Here is a 23,743-nt window from a genome sequence, read left to right as displayed (position 1 = left end):
ACTATGCACACCCTTTCTATGTGGTGTGTTGATTTCTGACCTCATAGCTGGTCAAGTTTAGATAAGAGGTCATGACAGTGGGGCTGGCAAAATAAAACTAACCTCCAGAAGAGAACATGTGACCCTCACCTCCCAGAGCGACATCTGGTTTATTTGTGCACCACACTGTCAATCATGTACTTCTTTAGAAAGTAAAGGTGGTAAAGCACAAGGCTTATTACCCGAAAGCAGTTTGAGATTTACCTTCCACCTGAGTGTAAGGCTTCCACTTGTAGTGCCGCCCTCTGAATCGTCTGCTGTTGTGCTCGGCACACTGAGCGGCGCGGAAGTCAACACTGTCCCAGGGACATTTCTGACTGTTGCAGAGCTTCAGAGTGCGAGTGGAGCCCTCGCAAAACTTCCCTCCATGCGACGGCCTGGAATGTGTATTTTGAAGTCAGAATTTTCATATTTGAGTAGCTACCTAAATTATTTCAAATTAGGCTAATTGGAGAGATGAAGCTAAGAGTGTTAGAGCGGGTACTTAGGGAAAGTGGATTTCTTTTTTTTTTTTTTGAGACACCCTCACTCTGTTGCCCAGGCTGGAGTGCAGTGGCACAATCTCGGCTCACTGCAACCTCCACCTCCTGGGTTCAAGTGATTCTCCTGCCTCAGCCTCTCGAGTAGCTGGGACTACAGGCATGTGCCACCACGCCCAGCTAATTTTTGTATTTTTAGTAGAGACAAGGTTTCACCATGTTGGCCAGGATGGTCTCGATCTCTTGACTCCATGATCCACCTGCCTCAGCCTCCCAAACAGCTGGGATTACAGGTGGGATCCACTGCGCCCAGCTGGAAAAGTGGATTTCCGAGTGGTCAAGAACACATTCTTGCACACGAATGGTAAGGTTGTGCTCCCTTTTCCATTGAGTGAATCCTTTATAAGACCAGATAATGAAAATGTGGTACATATACACCATGGAATACTATGCAGCCATAAAAAAGGAAGAGATCATGTTGTTTGCAGGAACATGGATGGAGCCTGGAGGCTATTACCCTTAATAAATGAATGCAGGGACAGAAAACCAAATACTGCATGTTCTCACTTATAAGGCAGAGCTGAATGATGAGAACACAAGGACACATAAAGCGGAACAACATACACTGAGGCCTGTTGGAAGGTGGAGGGTGGGAGGAAGAAGAGGACTACAAAAAATAACTAATGAATACTAGGTTTAATCCCTGGGCAATGAAATAATCTGCACAACACACACCCATGACACAAGTTTACCTATGTAACAAACCTGTACTCTATCCCTGAATTTAAAATGAAAGTTAAATTTAAAAAATAAAAAATCAAAGCCTCTTTACTTCCCCACATTGGTGATGCTTCTCATGTTCATTCTTACTTCTTAGAGAAGCTGGAAATTAAACCACTGGCTGTGAAGGGAAATATATTTGATGGAAAACTAAAAATTTGTTTTTTTCTGCATACAAAAATTGTTCTTATTGATCTTATTTATTTGTGTTCTATACACTTTTCTTACGACTTATTTGTTTTAATCAGATCCTTGGTATGTCAAGTAAATGTGGTTAAGATCCAATTCCTGAATATTACTGTTGGTGCTGTTATTTTTTGCTGTGGTCAGGTAGTTAGAAGCATCTTAAGTTATAGCACAGAGAGGCAATTAAGAAATGCTTGAGTGAAATACCTTTCCTATTCAGTGCTTCTTAAAATCATATGCATAGCACAGACTTACTATTAAGAGCTGAGATCAGGCGTGATGGCTCATGCCCATGATCCCAGCACTTTGGGAAGTCAAGGCGGGTGGATTACCTGAGGTCAGGAGTTCGAGACCAGACTGACCAACATGGTAAAACCATGTCTCTATTAAAAATACAAAAATTAGCAGGGCGGGTGGTGGCACCTGTAGTCCCAGCTACTCGGGAGGCTGAGGCAGGAGAATAGCTTGAACCCAGGAGGCAGAGGTTGCTGTGAGCCAAGATCACACCACTGTACTCTAGCTAGGACGACAGAGCAAGACTCTATCTCAAAAAAAAAAAAAAAAAAAGAGAGAGAGCGAGCTGAGACACAGGCATACTGCTTGGAGGGTTGATGGCATGGAAATTGTCGTTTGTGCGGAAGGAGGTCAAGGCATACTTACTTGGGGTTGGTGCAGAGGCGACTCCGATGAGACACTCCCCCTCCGCAGGTCCTGGAGCATGGGGACCAAGAAGACCAGTCTGACCAGTGGCCATGGGTGGGCTTGGGGCCTTCATCACCATATTTCACACACTGTCCTCCCCGGCACCACTAAAATTTTCAACAGAAATAAGTTGACTTGACTCAGACAGATAGGTAGATGGGGTTCATCTCACCACTGCTATAAGGCTGAGTACTGGGAAATTTTGCAAACTATGCAGATGTTAGCCTCCCTACCCTCAAGTAGCACCTAATATAAATACAGTACATTCAATGTTGTTTTTTTCCTTTCCAAACCTAGCATCCTCCTATAAATTTATATACAGGGAAGATGAATAGAAAAATCATTTTCAAATGTCTGCTTTCCTGGAAACTTAACACATTTAATGAAGGAGTGTTATCTGAATACTCAGTCTCACTGTTTAACTCCCAAGTCAGCGAACTCTGACCTGTCCTGAAAACAAGGTGCTTTTCACATCTCATGTTCAGAACAGAGAGAGTCTCAGGTAGGAAAGCACAGCTGGGGGCTCCGCATGGCTCAACACCTTGTCATTTCAGGCCAGTGCTCTGTGCTTTCACCCCAAAGCACCTGGGCTCAGAGCCTTGGGACGATTAACCGATGCCACGTTAGAGGTCACGCAGCTTCCAGGGCGATGAAGCAATCCTTGTGGAATTTCATCTCTCCCCACGAAGGCTGGAGATGCTATCTGTTCCCCTTTCTCCAGAGAAGTGCTCATTCGTTTTAATTCATGCTAAATTCCACGTAGCAAATTCACTGCACCACATATCAGCGCTATGCACTATTTTACATGGTGTCCAACAGTGGTGGTTCCCTGGGTGGTTTGGTGTGGACTTCTAAGATCTTAAAGGTCCAGACTGTCTGTTGGGAGGAAGAAGGAAGATGTTTGTCCCTTGTCCTGGCCCCGGTGGAGTGAGAAGAACTTGGCCTGTGGGCTGGGGAGACCTGAAGTCAAGTCCCTTTTTACCTCCAAGTTTAGAGCCACTAGATTTGTACTGAGAGAGAGAGAGAGAGAGAAAGAGAGAGAAAAAGGCTACTTCCATAGGAGGAAAGTAATACTTCTATTATTAAATGATATATTAGGGTAACACATATCAAGACACTGATATTTGACCAGTGTTGCCACATACTATGGCAGTTCAAATGGCTCCATTTAATGCTATTTAAGTAAGAACAATTCAATTTAAAAACAAGAAATTCTGAGGAGTAAAGCCTCATCCATTCAATTCTTCAATTCTTTTCTTTAAGCACAACAACATCATCTTTTCCATCCCTACCTGCCCTCCCCCCAGGTGTAGACCAAAGTCCACTGTCTTAGGCTCAAGGAGAAGCCCATTGCCGGGAATAGGCTCCTACTCTTAGACAGCCTCCAACAGGCATGGGGACAGGAGGGAGGTTGCACTGGTTGTGCAGAGAGGAAGGAGCTGCCAGGTGTGTACTACTTGTCATTGTTGTTTATTTTTTTCCCTTTCTTAAAACCATCTGATCATAGCTTTCTAATGCAGGAGACATGAAACATGAAAACAGAATTTCAATAGGTTGAATAACTCTGAAAATATTTCTGGGAAAATCTGTCTTGGTTTGAAGATGAATAGGATTTGAAGCCCCAGAATGAGGTCAGGTTAGTGGAAGACAGGAGTGCTGTCTTGAAAGCAGGATGTTTATCAAAGAACCACTGTTTTTTACCAGGAATCTGTGAGCAAACTCAATGTACATCATAACATCATTGTTGATTTACTTTGCTGTTGTTACTTGGCAAAGTTCACAGACTCAGAAAGGGGTACTGGCATGGTAATAGCTTTCACTCTTCTGTTTTTGTAAAAAGCTTATTTTTTAATGAAAGATTTAAAGATACACACAAGTAGAGGAAATAGCACAGGAGTCCTTGAAACCTGCAGTCCTGCCTCAACATTTATTAACTCATGTCCAGTCTCATTTCACCTAAATGCCCGTCCACTTTCTCTCTCCCAACACTGACTCCCAGACTTGAAACCATGTCTTCAAAGCTCTTTCACGAAGGGTTCCCCAAATTAAGAACGTTAAAAAACATAACCACAACACCATTGTCAGACCTAGAAACCTACAATCAGTCCTTAATATCATCAAATGTCTAGTAAGTGTTCAAAATTCCAATTTGGTGTTTTTTTATTTTTCTTTCAGTTAACATAGAATCACAATCAAAACACAGTTCATTTATTGCATTCAGCCGACATGCTTCTCATGTCTCTCTCCACATTCGAACTCTCCCTTGATGTTTTCTTTTTCCTGAATTCATATGATAAAGGAATGGATCTGTTTGTTGGGAGTTTCCCATACTCTTGATCTTGCTGGCTGCGTCTCGGGTTCCCTAGATCTGCTGCAATGAGGCAATTGGATCCAAGGCGTTGGTAAGGTTCAGAGTTGGATTTTTGGCAAGACTGAACCATTGATGGCTTTATGTATATGCACACAGAATGCCTGGTAAGGCCTCCAGCGTTGGTGTTAGGATGCTTCAGTATTCAGGGAATATAGGCTGACTGGTGAAGGTCCTCAGCTTCCCAACTAATACTTTTAGCAGCCATTAACAATCATTTCCTAGATCCTTTACATCTTTGAGTGTTGCAAGACTAATGATATTCTAAATCTTTTCTTTTTCATGATTGTCTGGATTACTTCTTTTAAGAAAAATCAACCTTCATCAAATACCTCGGTACCCTGAGTTTGAGATTGTACAGGAAAACCATGATGCTTCTCTCTAAATGATAAAGAAAAATATGCTAATGTCATGTTTCTTTTGGAAATGTTGCTTGAGCTTCCTCTTGACAGGAGCCAGACATCTTTGGAAGGCTTCTAGCTTTCTGACTCAGCGAGGTATCCCAGGCTTATCTTGTACATTCCTTGTGTGGGGAACGGGTGCTTGGTGTTAAAAAAAGTCAACACTCACTGAGACAAAGGATCTCTCAGCAAGGCTAGTTTACTTTCTGCAGAAAGGGTACACTTGCCAGCAGTTTTGCCACCAGAGTACACCGAACAAAGGATACAGGGTCATTTATAACCTGACACATCCACCCTACTGCAGTGTCCAGTTTCCATTGGCTGAAATGGGATCTCACATTCTCTATTTGTCCCAATTGGTTAGCAACTTAGAACTTCTTAAAAGAGGCAAAGGCAGAGGAGAACAAAGGAAGGAGGAAGTAACTGTGGAATGCTGAGAAAGGTAAAAGCACCTTCAAATAAGGAAGAGGAATAGGCTATGGCCTAATGCTTGCTTGAACCAGTATAAGCATGCCAGGGCAAATACTTAGGCCAAAATGTGGGAGCTAAGAACACAGAGTACATTGATTTCTTTATTACGGCTAGCAGATATCTAAGAATGTTAGCGCGGGTCTTTGAATAAATTGTGCTTCTAAGGGAAGTTACTATTTATTCCTAATTAGATGGGGAGAGAAGTCTCTTTGAAGAGGAACTTCTACTGCACTTTTTACACTTGTTATAGGCCTGGAATCATCCATTTACATAAGAAGTTCTGGCTCCTTTTATTGAGAAAACTAGATTAAGAGGTTGTAGCCTCTTTAAAAATTTTAATTTTAATTTTTTCTTTACATTTTAATTTAATCTTTAAAAATTTTAATTTTAAAGAAAAAATACTTCATTAGTTCTTAGAAATGTATTAATTTTAAATTTATGACTATAAATGTTACTTAACTTCTTTGATTTTATATATGTATCTCTTTTATATATTAAAAATCTTGATTCTTAACAACATAAGCACATTTAGTACTTCCTTTATCCTAGCAAAATAAATCCATCAACAATAACGTGATTACTGAAAACAGTTTAAAATTATTTGTAGCATTTTTTTTCTCCACTGAATCTATCCCATTTGGAATGCACAGACTAATTACTGGAGTTTAAAGTCTCTTGAAATAATTCCTCTGTTAGGATTCTGGTTAAGCCAACAACTTAATACATTAAGTCAAAATGTTTCATTCTGCCTTTGATGTTTAGGGATTATTTAATAGCATTTTAAGTTATCTAAAATAATTACAAGCTTTTCAGCATTTAGGGTTTATTCTTTTTAATGTAAGCAAATAGCTATTGATTAGTATTTACTTTTCTTTGATAAATGACAGCATATTACTCAGATGTTTTTCCATCCTACTTTTCCACTTAATTTGTTCTGTACATCATTCCACAGAAGTACATAGACACGACCCTCATCACATTTTTACAGATACATAATATTCCACAGGGTGTTTATCCAACTAGTCCTCTATCGATGGTCATTTGCAGTATTTCAGTTTTTTGCTGTGATAATGACTGTTGCAATTCCTTGTATTAGGCTGATGCAAAAGTAATTGCAGTTTTTGCAATCAAAAGTAATGAGAAAGGAAATAGCAAAATATGCATGTATTAAGTCGATGCAAAAGTAACTTCGGTTTTTACATCTTTTGCTATTTCTGTTAGAGTATACTTAAATGATTTTCCTAATTTTAAAAAGTATTAAAACAAAAAAACTTTGAGAATCTGATGAGAAAGCACTATATCTTCTGCTAAGGGGGTTGTGGGAAATATAGGTGCATGTAGACAGACACACACACACACACACACACACAATATTAGACCTAATTTTAGGCAGATAATAGATGGGTGAAGCCATCAGGTCAAGATTAAGAATGCTATGTTAAATATACATATAGATTTCCACTGAAATACCAATTAGGTTTCTTAGGACTGACTTTATCACAGTTTTGTGTCTTCTTGACAGATACTGTGACTTATGAAAAAGGCTTTATCTTAGAGAGGAAGATGCCACAACAAAGTGCCTATGCCTGTGGCGACTGCTGCTCACAAAATAAGCACATCACACCTAAACGCAGCAGACGCAGGGGAGCAGCGTATCGCAGCAGACGCAGGGGAGCAGCGTAACGCAGCAGACGCAGGGGAGCAGCGTATCGCAGCAGACGCAGGGGAGCAGCGTATCGCAGCAGACGCAGGGGAGCAGCGTATCGCAGCAGACGCAGGGGAGCAGTGTATTGAAGCAGAAAAAACAGCACTGAGTCATCAAATGCGCATCACAGATCAGCTCTGCGAGCTGTGTGACCTGGGGAAGGCACCCATGTGCTCTGAGCCCCGTGTCCTCTTCTGAAATTAGGGATGATAGAAACTACCAGAATGAGTTCAGAGGGAGGGTTCAATGTAAGGACTAGGCCAAGTGCCTAGCACTGGACCTGATGGAATCACACAGTGAGAGCTGGTTTGATTTCACAAGAGGGGTCCTCAGTGACCGAAGAGCTAGAATCCTTCAGGCATGCATCTCAACTGTGGCCCCTGCCCCTTGCCCTGGATTTCTCCTGGGGTGATCACAGAGGAACCCAGGGCCTTTCCCAAAAGAGCTCTGCAATGTCCAGTGGGGACTGCACTAGGCTACCTGTAGGGCTGCTTTGAGGATGAAATATACACAATGCACTAAATTTAGCATTTGGCATTAAAAATGAAATAAATATCAGTCTATGTTACCACCTCATACAACCACTGTGGAGCCTCAGCAGCATCCTTAGTAGCAGAGAGAGGAGACGGGGTCCCATCAAGAAGAACAACATTGGGATACTGACCGCTGGCCACACACACATCTAAACTGATAAACCACAGGGGCACATGCAAACCAATGACAATGACACACAGACACATGACTAATATCAAAAGGGACTGTTTACGTGAGACTTGGATGTCTTACATGGTTTGGCTGTGTCCCTACCCAAATCTCATCTTGACTTGTAGCTACAATTCCCATGCATCATGGGAGGGACCCGGTAGGAGGTAATTGAATCATGGGGGTGGGTCCTTCCCATGGTGTTCTCATGATAGTGAATAAGTCTCATGAGATCTGATAGTTTTATACGTGAGAGTTCCCCTACACAAGCTCCCTCCCGCCTGCCGCCATATAAGATATAACTTTGCTTCTCCTTTGCCTTCTACCATGATTGTGAGGCCTCCCCAGTCATGTAGAACTGTGAGTCCATAAACCTCTTTCCTTTATAAATTATCCAGCCTCAAGTATGTCTTTGTTAGCAGCCTGAGAAAATACAATGTATGAAAGGAAAATAAAATCTCGGAACTTCACACTCACTATACCAAAAGGAAAAGTTAAGCTTGAGAACTGGGTCGTGCAAAAACCACCTCCCATTTTGTTTCTAGAGAGCTGTGAAGATGGAAGGCCACGTGTCTCCACGGGCGGCCTCCCTCACAAATTACTCACAAGGAAATTCTTTGTGGGCCTCCAAATCTTTACCCCAAAACAGAGCTCTGTTGAATTTTACCATGACCATGTGAATTAATGAATTAATTTCACCATGACCATGTGAATTAATTATCTTCACAGATACAGGACAAAGACAAGACTAAAACTTACCTCTCCACCCACCCCAGACAAATGCATATTTGCCTGCTTCCTCGACTCTGTTTTCTTTATCCTCACAAATCCTCAATCTCCACTCACATGTAAAATGTGGATTCAGTGAGTGTTGACTGAAGCTTCAGAAGAATGTACCTGCTGGCCTCATTTGCCTGCTCTCCCCTCTTTTCTTCTTTCCTGCTTTCCTTGCTTCTCTTTCCTTTGTTTTTGTTTTTGTTTTTTCTTGTTTTTGCTTTTGCTTTTGTTTTTGTTTTTTTTGAGACCAACTCTCCTTCTGTTGCCCAAGCTGGATTGCAGTGGCATGATCTTGGCTCACTGCAACCTCCATCTCTGGGTTCAAGCGATGCTCCTGCCTCAGCCTCCCGAGTAACTGGGACTACAGGCGCCTGCCACCGGGCCCAGCTATTTTTTGTACTTTTAGTAGAGACAGGGTCTCACCATGTTGGCCAGGATGGTCTCGATCTCTTTACCTCATGATCCGCCCGCCTCAGCTTCCCAAAGTGTTGGGATTACAGGTGTGAGCCACCAGGCCTGGCCTCTTTCCTCTTTAAATATTGAAGTCATCAAAGTCCTCTTTGGAAAGAGCAGGGGTCACAGGTGCCCCTGTGATTTTTGTCCCACCCCCTCCTAGAGCACATCCTCAACTTTGGAAAAGTAAACCTCTACATTCATTGAGATTTGCCTCAGTTATTTGCTTTGACTTACAGAGTCCCACATTGGCCACTGAACAACCAAGTACCCTGGACAGAACACTTTATTGCTTTGGACCATGGTTCAGCTGTGTAATTTGTAGGAACCTACTCTATGTCAATAGAGCCTTTTTTTTTTTTTTTTTTTCGGTAAAAAGGAAAAAGCTATATTTGAAATACAAGGGAAAATAATGTCAAATATCAATGGAAATTAATTTAATGGTGCTTTTGAGATAAATAAAATGTAACCAGAACATACAGGTTATTTTGAAAGAGCATCACAACTACATTACCTGGGAAAAAGTAGCACCTGACCACAAACAAAGCCGGATGCCTGGAGAACCACCTCCTGTTTCATGCAGGCAATAGCTCAAGGGCAACGTCAAAAAGGCTGTTGGTCTTTTAAGAAATAGGCATAATTTTGCAAATGACCACCTGAGGAATCCATTTGAATCAATGACAGAAGAAAAGTCATGATTATCTGCAGCATAACATTCAAGTAAATTACCTGATGTCCTTTGACAATTAGAACTTCCACGCCATATCTCATTATACTCATTTTCTTTCAAGAAACCGAAAGCATTGCTATTACATTACGTATTATGGATTAAATCAACTGTATCACTGGATCACTAGCAGAATTCAATGAATTAGAAGAATTCAATGATCAATCTCATGCCCTTTGAGGAACTGAAAAAAAAGCATATTAGCAATGTGCCCAGAATGAATGGTGGCTGGGGGCTATTCTCAATAAGTTTATCTTATTTCTGTTCATTTCTTCAGTTGGCACTGCAATAATTTAACCTGAAAACATGTGTTAGCGTTGTTGTCAACATTTTAAAACCTTTCTGTCTGTAGTCACATTTGAATATGTATAAGATGTGATGTATTTTCTTTGGTATTTAAACATAATAGAACAATGGTATTTAGGCATGTTCAAATACTGTACTAGATCAATGCCTAAATATCATTTCATATTCACTAATGCCACTAAAAAACTCAGATACATAAAAAGCAAAAATACTTATAGTGATAATTTGGGTCCAGGATCTTTCTTTCTTCATCAATAGTCTTTTACATTTAAAAAATGCAATTACAAGTTAAATCAAAAGAATTAAAATATTATTATGGAGTATTATGATAATCTTTTAAAGTTTTAATAATGAAATTATCATTCTTTACCATTTAGTAATAAACTTGTTATCCTGTATACTTTCTTTTTTTTTCCGACTTTTATTTTAGGTTCAGGGGTACATGTGCAGATTTGTTACATGGGGAGGTTACATGTCACTAAAGTTTGGCGCTCGAATAACTTCATCACCCGTGCAGCGAGTATAATATGGGATACTTTTTCAACTCTTGCCCCCTCCCACCATCCCCCCTCAAGTAGTCCCCGGGGCATATGGTTCCCATCTTTGTATCCACGTGTACTCAGTGTTTAGCTCCTGCTTATAAGTAGCAACATGCAGTATTTGGTTTACTGTTCCCGCATTAGTTTGCCTAGGGTAATGAACGGCCTCCAACTGCGTCCACATTGCTGCAACATCTTGTATACTTCTTCTTTTCTCTACTATTGCGCCCTCTCTTCTCACAGGGGCAACAATAGGTGAAAATGATGTGCTCCAGGGTCTTCAAACTGATGTTCTGTGACTTTCACAGCACTGTTTAATGCTGTTCCTTTCCATGATAAATGGTCGTCAATGGCTTAATGTTTCCCTTCAATAGACTGAATCTGTCATCACCTATTGTCTGATTTCTGTGTCTATGAATTCCAGGTAGCTCATCAATTTTATTTTCACAAAAGTGAGAAAAGGATTCCTCTTCACATTATCAATATAAAATAAACACAGTGTTTGATAGGAGCATGGGTATGCATATGTATATGAGAAATACATGTTTTAAAAATACCTATGCAAGACGAGTAAAGATGCATGGGTTGGAAGACTAGCATCTGAATACGATGCTGTACCTATAGTTAGCTTCTTACCATGTCATGCCCACAAATAGTGCCTTCTGCTGCTGGCATAAATTTAGTCTCACATTTCCTTCCAATACGATGGCACCACAGGGCTTTACAGATGTCCTAAAGAAATTTTTTAAAAGGTCATTAGGATTACATCATATTGTCCATTCATCTACAATAAAAATATCACTGAGAGATTTAAGGTGAAAACAACAGATATAATTTACAAGCAAATGCCTACTTAGCAATATGATAGCATATAATAGAGTGAGGAGTAAGGAGACTCATGTTCTAGACTTGGTTCAAATTAATTCCATCTCTTATACTTTATTTGTTTTATTTATATATTATCTATTTAACAAAATTATATTTTAATTGTAAAATATGCTTAATTCAGACACTGCAGAAAACTATGAAAAGTTAAAAAACCTAAACTTAATATTTCATAATGTATCCTTCTCAACCCCACCTTCCATGAATCTCTCCAAGTCCGAATTCTTATTTTTAAATTAAGAATGTTTAGGATGCTTGTTAGATTGTCCATCCATCCATCTGTCCATCTATTTATCCATCCATCCATCCATCCATCCATCCATTAATCCATCCATCCATCCATCCATCCAACCATTTCACTATGCATCCACCATCCCCAAATCTGTGACTAAAGCTTAAAATATGTGAGGCATCTTGCCAGGCAAGAGGTTCCATTGTGAATATGACCCTCTTTGCTTCTTGGTTTTCATAGGGTAAAGAAGGAATTTGCCGTAAATCACCAATTAGCGCATACAGAAAGAGATGCCCCAGTGATAAAGATTTATAAACTATAAAAGACTCTCCAAGTGCAAGGAATTGTTTTTACTGAGTTCAGAGGAATGTCTCAATGAAGGGCAAACAGTAGGACTTGTGAAATGATGGAATCTTCTGGAATGCTGGTGGTAGACTCAACTAGACATGTTGAAAACATTTCTTAAATTGTCTGCACAACTGTTCAGAATATTTAAACAAGTGCTGCATTATTCCCCAATAAATTACATGGCTGCATCTACTGGGTGATTCATGTTATGAGGAAAATGCAGGCAGTGAAGCACATCAACGTAGTGCAGCTGGGAAGATGGCACTTTGCTGCATGGTGATCTCACTCCATATTTCAACCATGTGAAAAGAAGGTTTTCTGCATTGTGTGAGTCATCTCATGAAGGGTTTTAACACTAGTTCTTAAATCTCCTGCATGTATTTCATTATATACTTAGAAGTTAAGGTACTTATTAAAGACACAGCTTCATATTTTCCCTGGCTGTATCTCCTTCACTAATAAACCAGATTTCGGAGCTTGAAATATTAACAAGTAAACGTTCAGTGTTTTAATTCAGATATCAATTGCTTTCATATTGTGCTATGGTTTAAAATCTCATATGGTTACAATCACTGTGCAATTAAATGTCATGATCTTTAGCGTCCCCTGGGATCCTCGCCCTTGTGGTGTGTTGTGTTGACGGCCAGGGCTTTGCCTGGCTGAGGTCTTTGTCAGCAGGGAACAGACAGTGATGCTCCTATGGCTGCTCCCATGAAGACTGCTGCTGAGCACCCTGGTTTGCTCTCCTTCAGACAGGCTTTAATTATGTTCATTAGTATATGGTGTCAGGGGCCTCTGTTCTTGGCCAGAATGGTGTTTAGAGATAAAAAGTGTATGCAGAAACCAAGGAATCCATGAATTCAAGGGCCCTGAATGTAATTCTCCAAATAGACAACTGGACAGTTCTATTTGCTTGCAGGAATGACAACTTGATAGAATGCCAGGATAAAAATAAACTTCCTTAAAACCACAGCCTGTGCACACCGGCTCGATGTCTGGGTGGCAATATGATAGGTCAGAACCGGAGCTAGGGAGAGAGGTGGGGCAGCCCCTGGGTGGCTCACAGAGACCTCCTGGACCAACGGGGCATAGAGACCTCCTGCTTCAGGAGGCTGAGCACGCATACCTAAGGAATGAACGAATGAGTGTGAAAGCAGATTCCTTCATACTGAATGAATGAATGAATGAATGTGAAAGCAGAAGCTGCTTGTGTGGTTGTGTGATCTGGGAGATGGCCACAATGGTCTAGTAGAGTTTGGGATTCCTAGGCAGACAAGCAGATCCAGTGTAGATTTTGCAGGCAGATCTGGGCAGGCAGGACCCCTGAGTCCTCAGTGTGCACATGAGGATAACAACATCGAATCATCGACTTGTCCTGGGGGCCAAATGCAGTGGTTATAGGTAATGTGTTCGGCTCAGGGCCTGGCACCCAAAGTAAAGGCACGAAGGCACTTCACATTTCCTTTCTCACTTTAAGGGCTCGAGGAGACAATGGCACAGGTCTCCATCTGCGTTCAGGGCTCTGCCATGTGACTACTGTGACCTTAGGGAGCTAGGGTCCTCATTCACAGGGCTGTTTCTAAGACTATTCAAGATAATACAAGGTAAATTGTGTTTTAAAATGTTAAATTTTTTAACTAGGTTCCTTATCATTATCTGGTCCAGTGCTTGCTACTCGTCTTTCAATAAATGCTTTCTGGGCACATTGAATATGTACTCATTTGCTCCTGTGAAAACCAGTGACAGAGGACCAGGAAAGCTTTACGTACAATAACATTAGCAAGAATCAGGAAACTGTGATCACAAAAGGCCAAAGATGACTTAAGATGACCATGATTCAGACTACCATTCAGAGTAATTTCAGAATATTCTTTGGGGGAGCATTTTGCAGAATAAATACTGACGAAGATACTGTTAAAGGGATGGGCTTTCAACTTTTTAAAGTATAAAGCCGTCAAATATAGGATGCTGGTGACAGCTCACTGCCAAATCATGTGGCTCTCTAATTCAGTCTGTGACTCGGCTCATGCCATCTCTGTTTTTCAGCCTCATTTTGGAGCCTGCTCAATCCCCAACTCCAGTCCTCAAGGCTGGAATAAATCACAAAATTAGAAGAAACTTGAAAATCACATAACCTATGGTATTGTCTTTCGACATTTAAAACATCATTTGGGACCTTGATATCCTATAGATGTACTTCCCTGCCATTTAATAAACATGACACTCTGTCCCAGACAAACAAATAAAAACTATAGTGTCTTAAAGAGTTGTGATGACAAAATAAAAATAGTGTACATTCTCACTCACATATGGAAGTGAAAAAATGGATTTCATAATGGTGGAATGATGGTTACCAGAAGCTGAGAAGTGTAGTGGAGGGGGATGGGAGGAATAAAGAGGAGTTGGTCAGTGGGTTCAAAAATACAGTTAGATAAAAGAAATAACACCTAATGTTTAGTAGGACCATAGGGTGACGATAGTTAACAATTTATTGTATATTTCAAAATAACTAGAAGAGTGTGATGTTCCTTACACAAAGAAATGATGAACATTTAAGGTAAGGATATTCCAGTTTCTCCGCTTTGAACATTACACATTATATGCCTGTACTGATATGGGAGGGCGCGGGGAGGTGCTGAGTAGAAAAGGCAGGGTCCCTGGAGAGGACTCCACCCTCAGACCTGTGCCCACAGACCTAAGTGAGAACAGACACTCCTGTTTTCATGCCCAAATGTGACATTTTCCAAGACTACTCTGGCCTGCCAGGCCCCTGATCCTGTGCCCACAGAAACCTGAGATCTTAATGGGCACACACAGTGGCTGAAGGTGGTCAAGAAAAGCAGAGGAACAGACCAGCAGACACCAGCAGACTGGCAGACCAGTGACGGCGGAAAGATGAATGACGCAGCAAAGGAAGAGAGGAGGGATGTCTGGATGCTAAGGGGAATTCAGCTGGGGGCAGCCAGAGAAGGGTCTGGCCACTGGGCAGCCTGACTCCTGGGGAAGACCATCTTCCCACTCCATCCTGCTCTTCCGGTTCCCCATCTATCTTGCTGAGAGCCACCTCCATCACTCAATAAAACCTCGCACTCATCTTCGAGGCCATGGGGGTGACCCAATTTTTCCAGTACACTGGGAGAGAGCTTGGGATACAGAAAGCTGTCACACTGGTCCGCTGCCCTTGGAATAAGGCAGAGGGTTTATCGAGCTGGTTAACACAAGTCGTCCACAGATGGCGAAGCTGAAGGAGAGCACGTAACACACGCCCACTTGGGCTTTGGGAGTTCTGGGAGTTGCAGACACCACTCCTAGAGGCAGCCGTGGGGCCGAAGCCCAAGAGTGCTCCTCATAGTCTCTGTACCTGCCTGTCTGCATGCTCCCCCTAGGGGTTTGAGCAGAGGGGTGCAGAGGAGTGAGCCACAACCCTGTTGCATGTCCTGCAAGAAGGAAAAGGGAACTCTTCTGTTTTAGTATCAATGTATTACAAGTACCCCATAAATATGTGCAACAATTATATATCCATAAACATTAAATAGAAAAAGTTTTATAAAAAAGTAAACTACAAATGAACAGCCAAAAACCAATTGTTCCCTCCAACTTTATCAGTTTGACTTAACTGCTAACTTCATGGTACATAACATACCATGATTTTATTAAAGCACTATTGTTGTAGGTCATTATATCCTTAATGAAACTTCAGAGTCTTCTTGGAACAAAGATCCTATTAAACATGGTTCTAGAGTCCAGGCAGTTGGAATGTAAGACTTGCTGGGTGTTGGGGGAACTCCCAGTTTAACAACAGTACCTAAGATGCTGAGGTGATCAAATTTCAAAGCAATTCTGGTGACTTATGTTTCAGATTGCAGGGTCAGGCCACCGAAGCAACACTGATAAAGCATGATAGGTACACGATGAAGACAACATGTTTTTAATAACAAATACCTAACTTGGATAGAAAAGAGCCAAACCTATGCCGAGTATTCACTCTTGCTTTATCTTTGCAGCTAAGGTACACTACCTTTAACGAAGCCTCTCTCTTTTCATTCTAGTCCATAATTTAAGAGTTATGTTCACAAAGACCAATTTCAGTAATATAAACTTGGTTAAGGTTTATCATCACAACATAACACCCCAGGTAAAACCAACATTTTCCGATGGCTGGGCTGAAACCGTATTGTGGTGCTTCAATATTGTGAATGGCACACCACCAGATTCACTTCCTCAAATTGTCTGTACCACACTCTTCAACTGGAGATGGATTACGCACTTAAACCTAAGACTTGAAACTATAAAAATTCTAGAAGATAACATTGGACAAACCCTTCAGACATTGGCTAGGAAAGAATTTCATGATCAAGAAGCCAAAAGCAAATGCAATAAAAACAAAGATAAATAGCTGGGACCTAATTAAACTAAAGAGCTTTCGCGTGGCAAAAGGAATAGTCAGCAGAGTAAACAGACAACCCACAGAGTGAGAGAAAATCTTCACAATCTATACATCTGACAAAGGACTAATATCCAGAATCTACAATGAACTCAAACAAATCAGTAAGAAAAAAATACACAATCCCATTAAAAAATGGGCTAAGGACATAAATAGATAGTTCTCAAAAGAAGATATACAAATGGCCGAAACGTGAAAAACTACTCAACATCACTAATGATCAGGGAAATGCAAATAAAAACCACAACGCAATACCACCTTACTCCTGCAAGAATGGCCATAACCAAAAAATCAAAAAACAGTAGATGTTTGTGTGGATGCAGTGAACAGGGAACACTTCTATACTGCTGGTGGGAATGTAAACTAGTACAGCCACTATGGAAAAAAGTGTGGAGATTCCTCAAAGAACTAAAAGTAGAACTACCATTTGATCCAGCAATTCCACTACTGAGTATCTGCCCAGAGGAAAAGAAGCCATTATTCAAAAAGATACTTGCACACGCATGTTTATAGCAGCACAATTTACAATTGCAAAATTGTGAAACCAACCCAAATGGCCATCAATCAACAAGTGGATAAAGAAACCGTGGTGTATATACATGATGGAATACTACTCAGCCATAAAAAGGAATCAATTAACAGCATTTGCAGTGAGCCAGATGAGATTGGAGACTATTGTTCCAAGTGAAGTAGCTCAGGAATGGAAAACCAAATATTGTATGTTCTCACTGATACGTGGGAGCAAAGCTATGATAACACAAAGGCCTAAGAATGATACAATGAACTTTGGGGACTTGGGGGGAAGAGTGGGAGTGGGGCCGAGAGATAAAAGGCTACAAATATGGTGCAGTGTACACTGCTCGGGTTATGGGTGCACCAAAATCCTACAAATCACCACTAAAGAACTTACTCATGTAACCAAATACCACCTGTACCCCAATAACTTATGGAAAAAAAGAATGCAGTTACAATTGATGTTACAGTCAGATATACAGTGCATTGTCATTATTTTTCAAGCAGTGAGATGCTTTTATTACTAATCCTGATTATCACTCCACATCAGTGGACAGAAAAATCCATTGTCATATATGTGTCCTATATTATATGTAAGTATGTAAACATACATATACACCAAATATACATTCACATATAGAAAAAAAGGATGCGTACGCATTTACATTGTCTATTCACTTTTCAAACTAAATAGTGTTAGGTATTTAAAACAGATTTATCCCTTCCTAAAATATCATCCATCCATCATCTAGATTAGTATATTTCTGAGTGAGTCTACTGTGCCCAGGGCTGGTCTGGGCACTGGGTCATTTGCTTCTTATTGTTATTTCTTGTTTTATATCCTCCCATTAAGAAACTTCCTGATCTCTACATTATGTCTGAACAAAATAGGCCCTTTTAAATAACAATTCAGCAGGTGTTCATTTTAAAAAATAAGTTTTACAGTTTAAATTGTTCTGAGATGTTTCAATTCACATAGAAAATAAAAAAAATCTCTTAACTGCCACGCCATATGTAATTTTGAGATTTGATGACTGAGAGTTACTGGCCACACAAATAGCTTTTAATTTTTAAAAGAAAATACAAAGCTGGGTGCGGTGGCTCACAGCTGTAATCCCAGCACTTTGGGAGGCCAAGCAGGCGAACTGCTTGAGGTCAGGAATTCAAGACTAGCCTGGCCGACATGGTGAAACACTGTCTCAACAAAAAATTAGCTGGGCATGCTGGCATGTGCCTGTAATCCTAGCTACTCAGGAGGCTGAGGCTTGAGCCTGGGAGGCAGAGGTTGCAGTAAACTGAGAGCTGGGATGGTGCTACTACACTCCAACCTGGGTGATAGAGCAAGACTCCATCAAAATAAATAATAAATAAATAAATAAAACACATAAAGTTTGTGTTAAAGAACATGTTACATCATAAGGAATGATCTGACATGACGTGATTTTAATGGATGTATTGTTTGTTTAATTTTAAAAGATACTTTACTTCTACTGTCCACTGTAAAGTAACTGGTATCAAATTCACTTTTCTGCAAAACAAAACAAAACTGCCACAAAACTATGAAATTATATACACCACATATATGGACCAATTGTTTTAGGTCTTGACAATAGTCAACACAGTACTGTGATGCTCAAGAGAAGGAAAACACGTAGGAGAATGCCACATTTGCCCACCTCTCTTCCTGGGAGCACTTTGCAGACCCTTGCTGTGGGGAGGTGCATCACAGGGGGATGATAGCAGTCTCACTGATTGGAGGATGCAGAGGTCAGAGTTGAGGCCTGTTCAGTAGCTAATTGAGAGTCGGCTCATATGGAAAAATGTTACATTGGGCTGGGGGTCCCAGGTGTCTGTCTTAGGATTTGCTACAGGTCCTAATGGTAAGGGGTGAGCAGCTGCCACATAGGAGGATATTCCAGGTGGCCTAGCAGAGGACCACAGCTGCAGGCTGAAAGCTGATGAGGGCTTCAAGACAGAGGATGCCTAGGGGTGGGAGAAACTAGAGTTTTGGCTCACACAGAGTAGAGAGACCTCAATGAGCATCCTGGGCATTCAGTGGAAAGCCCAGAAGTCCATGCCTCATGGAGAAGAGCCACACACGAGAGCGGCTACACCACAGGACCCAGAGAAAACAGAAAGAGATGAGCCCTAATGAAGAATAAAACAAAGTCTTCGGGGATCAAAAGGACTCACCTTATATGTAATAACATAATATAATAGAAATACCTATAACATAAAATAATATACTATTCAAGAAAAAGTAGAGATAATAAATGAATAAATGGGAAAATGCAGAACATAAACAGAAACTATAAAAAATGGAATTCTGGAACTAAAACTTACAATAAGCCAAAGGTATATTTCACTGATTTATCTAAACACTTTTCATCTTCAAAACCGAGGATGAATTCTCGACATTTTCAGATAAAGAAAACTGAAGATAATTCGCGGTTAGCAGCTATGTGCTAGAATAAATACTAAAGGAAGTTCTTTAGGCCTTAGGGAAATGATATCACTTTGAAACAGACCTATAGGAAAACATAGATACTAAACAGTAAATATAAAAGATGGTCTAATTTCTTGTCATTTAAAAGCAGCTATTTTAAAACAAAAACTACAACATTGCATTTTGTGGCATTTAATTTGCAGAGAAATGAAATACATGTCAATGATTGAAAAAGAGGGACGCATGGACTTATTTGTTGTAAGGACCTTGCATTTTGCAGAAAGTAGGCACAACGTTAATTCTACCTAGGCTCTAAGGATGCATGCTGTCATCTCTAAAGCAACCACTATAAATTAACATAAGGAAGTATAGTTAAAAAGCAAGTCAAGGTAAAATACTAAATTAAAAAAATAGTTTAATCTAAAAGAAGGCAGAAGAAAGGGAACAGAGAAACAAAACAGAAATGAGACTAATAGAAAACAAATAGCAAAATGGTAGATTTAAATCTACTATATAATTTTTACATTAAATATAAAGAGATTAAACATGCTGGTGAAAGGTCAGAGACTGTTCAAATGAACAGAAAAGCAATACTAGGCAAAAGGATGTTTACAGCAGACACATTTTATACAAACACACACATCAATTGAAAGTAAAAGAATGGAAAAAGTGATCATGCAAAGAGAAATCCCAAGTGAGCTGATGTGGCTATATTAATATCAGATAAGTAGAATTCAAGCAAAGTAATATTACCCAACAATAAAGGAGGGTATTTTACAATGTGAAAAGAGTCAGAAGACATAGCCATTCTAAATGTATCTGCACCTAATTGTGAAACTTCAAAATATATAAAACAGAAACTAATAGCACTAACATGAGAAATAGAAACATACGTAATCATTGCTGGAGATTTTAACACTCATCTTTGTGAAATTGATGGAACAAGTAGGAAATATGATGGATGATGCAGAAGGTGTAAGAAATATTATTTTAAAAATAGTTGTTTCTTGAATATTCTACCCAACCACTGCAGAATTTATATTCAAATCTCCACAGAATGTTCACCAACATAGATCATATGCTAAGCTATGAAATATGTGTCAATACATTTCAAAAGAATATGCAGAGTATATTCTCTGAACAAAATTATGAAATTAGAAATCAAAACTAATAAGCTATCTGGAGAATTATTTGGCAATTAAATAATATTTAATATATTTCTACATAATATGTTGGTTAATGAAGAAGTTACTAGTTAAATTAGAAGATATGCTTAATAATATTAAAAACCCAATATGTAAACATTTTCAGAATACAGCAAATGTGCTTAGAAAGACATGAATAACTTTACATATATTAAATGGTTATATTAGGAAAATAAGAAAGTTTTAAAGTCAATGATTCAAGCTGCTACTTCAAAGAGCACGAAAAAGACATGCATACTCAGCCTTGGAATATAATAAAGACAAAACAGAACTTAGTGAAATAGAAAATAATCCAACAAACAAATTTTAAAAATTAACATTAAGCCCAATATTGATGTTTTTGAAAGGATTAATATGATAAACTCCTAACTAGACTGATAAGAAAAAAAAGATTTTAAAATACATATTATCATTATGAGGAATGAAAGAGGATATATCATTATAGATCTTACAGTAATTAAAGGAATTCATAGTCATTTGTTGAAAAAATATCTCCTTTAATGTCACTTTTAATGATTTCTTTACTTTTTCCAATGAATTTGATCAGTCTAGCTAGGAGGGTCTTCTGAATAACGCTTTATCTGTTAGTGTAGTTGAATCAGTAATTACAAAAACCTTTTCATACACAGAACTCACTGGTGAATTCTAATCAACATTTAAGGAAGAAACAACACCAACCTTTTTCAAACTCTTTAAGAAAACAGAAGAGGAGGGGATACTGTCAACTGATTTTATTAGGTCAGCACAACTCTGATAATCAATTCTTGAAAAGAAATTATGAGAAAGAAATTTCCCAATAATATCAATCAAGAACACAAATGTAAAAATCATGAGCAAATATTAGCAAATCAACTCAGCAGATTATACAAATGAACAATAGATCACGACCTAGTGAGGTCATCCCAGGAATGCAGATTGACTTAACATTCAAAGTCCAATGGAAAAAACTAAAGATCAATCAATGTAATTCACCACAGTAACAGAACAAAGGAGGAAACAATATAACTATATCAATAGATGTAGGAAAAAATTTGACAAAATTCAACACAATTGTGTGATACAATCTCTGAACGAATTGGGATTAGAGATGAACTTCCTCAGTGTGATAAGGGGTATCTGTATAAAAACCAACAGCTAACATCACACTTATTCATGGTGAAATATTATACAATTTACTTTTAATATTAATATATGGAGCAAGGTAATTATAATGTTCAAGAGCAGGCAACATTTAGCAATTATGATAGAAATGAGAATAATTGTTACTTACTGGAGTCAGGGAGGGGATGAAAGAGGGTCACAGGGAAGGTTCTGGCTTTATGTAAATAAAACGTGTCTTGATTAAGATGCCAGTAACATGGGAGAATACATTTGTTAACATTCAGATTGCGCATGTAAAATGAGTGTGTTTCTCTGCATGTAAATATTTCCCCAAGAATAAAAATGCACCTTGCATTTAACTTTTCATTGCCTATGTTTTCCAAATGACACCAGGGCACCATGAATGACACAGTCCGTGGTCACAAAGCTAACTACCATGGAAACCAGAAGCATGATCTAGAAGATCCTACCTTTGGGGGAAAAAAAAAAAACCATTAATTTTTTGTCCATTTTCCTTAACAAACAAAGAAGAGTAACACTGAAAAAAAAATTTCTTAGGGAATTCACATCTTCTGCCCACAAGAAAAGGCACTATTGAGAAAGGCTGCTGCTGCTGCTGACGGATTTACAGCTCTTGTTCCAGTCTGGGACTCCCCAGCCGAGGAGATAAGGATCCAGTTCTGGCACAGAGCTGGAATTGAACTCTGGGGGAGCTCTGTTTGACTTTAGAAGAAAGAAGATTATCACGTTAGATTTAAGTTGGGAGTATTCCCAATGCATTTTGAAATGTGTGGAAGTTTCTGGAGGACTATATTTTTTTTCTAATTTCTTCTTGATTTTATTATAAACTAGAATAAGAGAAACCTTAAAAATAGTTACTTTTATTTAATTTATGGGTAGCTTTTCCTGTGTTTGATAGAGCAGGTTCCTAAATCTCAATTTTCCCTTTCTAGCAAGAGCATATGTCTCTGTGTTACATGAGGAATTTCTGTTAGTAAATCACTCTGATAAAGTTCCTGGGGTTGACGGAGTAGATACTACCTTCTATGAGAGACAACTCTATAAATACCTTGTTTGAGGGAAATTTATTAATCAGTAGCCCTAGGTAGGCTGCTGCTTTATAATAAAATATGCTTATATTGGGAGAGAGGAGGGGGACTTTGTTTTTTTAAAACCATTTTTAAAAATGCAGAGTATTAATTTGCCAATTTACACTGACTAAACGTTATTGCTGAACTCCCACATGATAAATCAGAAAGAAAGATCCAACCTAACAGGCCAAGTCGGCTCTCAAATGAAAATTGATACCCACAACAGTATCTCCTGTCATCTTCTTTGCCAGTGAAACATGTGTTCCCTGTTATACAGGACCAGCCTTAACATACAGGATTTGACATTTGGTAGGTACCCAATAAATGTAGAATACATCAACATCAGTTACACTAAATAAAACAGTCTTATGAATCATGTTGCATTGAGCATGTGCCAATAATCACTTGCCTTTTTAAAGTCCAGCATGCAGAGCTTGGCTTTCTCTCCGAACTGCCACTTGCACTGTGTGTTTGCATCATATAATTCTCCTGGCAATTTCTCAGGATACTTATATTCCTTCACAGGCTTTGGTTGATCAGCAAGGCAGATAGCTTGAGCAGTGCTGAAACAAAGAGGAGATGAGCTACTAGTAACTGCCCACAGAGTAACCAAAGGACATACAACTAATTATGCCCTTTTACCCCATGCAATTTTACAGCATATATTGTGTATACCAAGAGGAGAACTTTTTGTCTCCTGAGGTACAATATAATATTTATCTTAATTATATGTAAATACAGAGACTTCAATTTCTGAAATTATTTATTATACATTGTACTTGTTCCAGAAAGATGATTTGTACTTATTAAATTTCTTAAACTTATGAGGAAAAGTGCAACTGA

General features: G+C 39.2%; 1 protein-coding gene across 1 annotated transcript in view; it reads right to left on the bottom strand.

The window, feature by feature from the left end:
- The window catches only part of ADAMTS16 (ADAM metallopeptidase with thrombospondin type 1 motif 16), a 179,936-nt gene that overhangs the window by 84,098 nt on the left and 72,095 nt on the right, over nucleotides 1-23,743 (bottom strand). Inside the window, exons 10-13 of the mRNA XM_031666079.1 lie at nucleotides 23,310-23,463; nucleotides 11,272-11,367; nucleotides 2,145-2,293; nucleotides 244-416 (exon numbers count right to left, since the gene is read on the bottom strand). Coding sequence (XP_031521939.1) covers nucleotides 244-416; nucleotides 2,145-2,293; nucleotides 11,272-11,367; nucleotides 23,310-23,463 — 572 coding nt within the window. The remainder of the gene's footprint in view (nucleotides 1-243; nucleotides 417-2,144; nucleotides 2,294-11,271; nucleotides 11,368-23,309; nucleotides 23,464-23,743) is intronic.

The sequence above is a fragment of the Papio anubis genome, chromosome 5, assembly GCF_008728515.1.
Source record: "Papio anubis isolate 15944 chromosome 5, Panubis1.0, whole genome shotgun sequence".
Taxonomy (NCBI): Eukaryota; Metazoa; Chordata; class Mammalia; order Primates; family Cercopithecidae; genus Papio; species Papio anubis.
The sequence above is the reverse complement of the archived record's forward strand: the minus strand, read 5'-3'. Positions and strand labels throughout refer to the sequence as shown.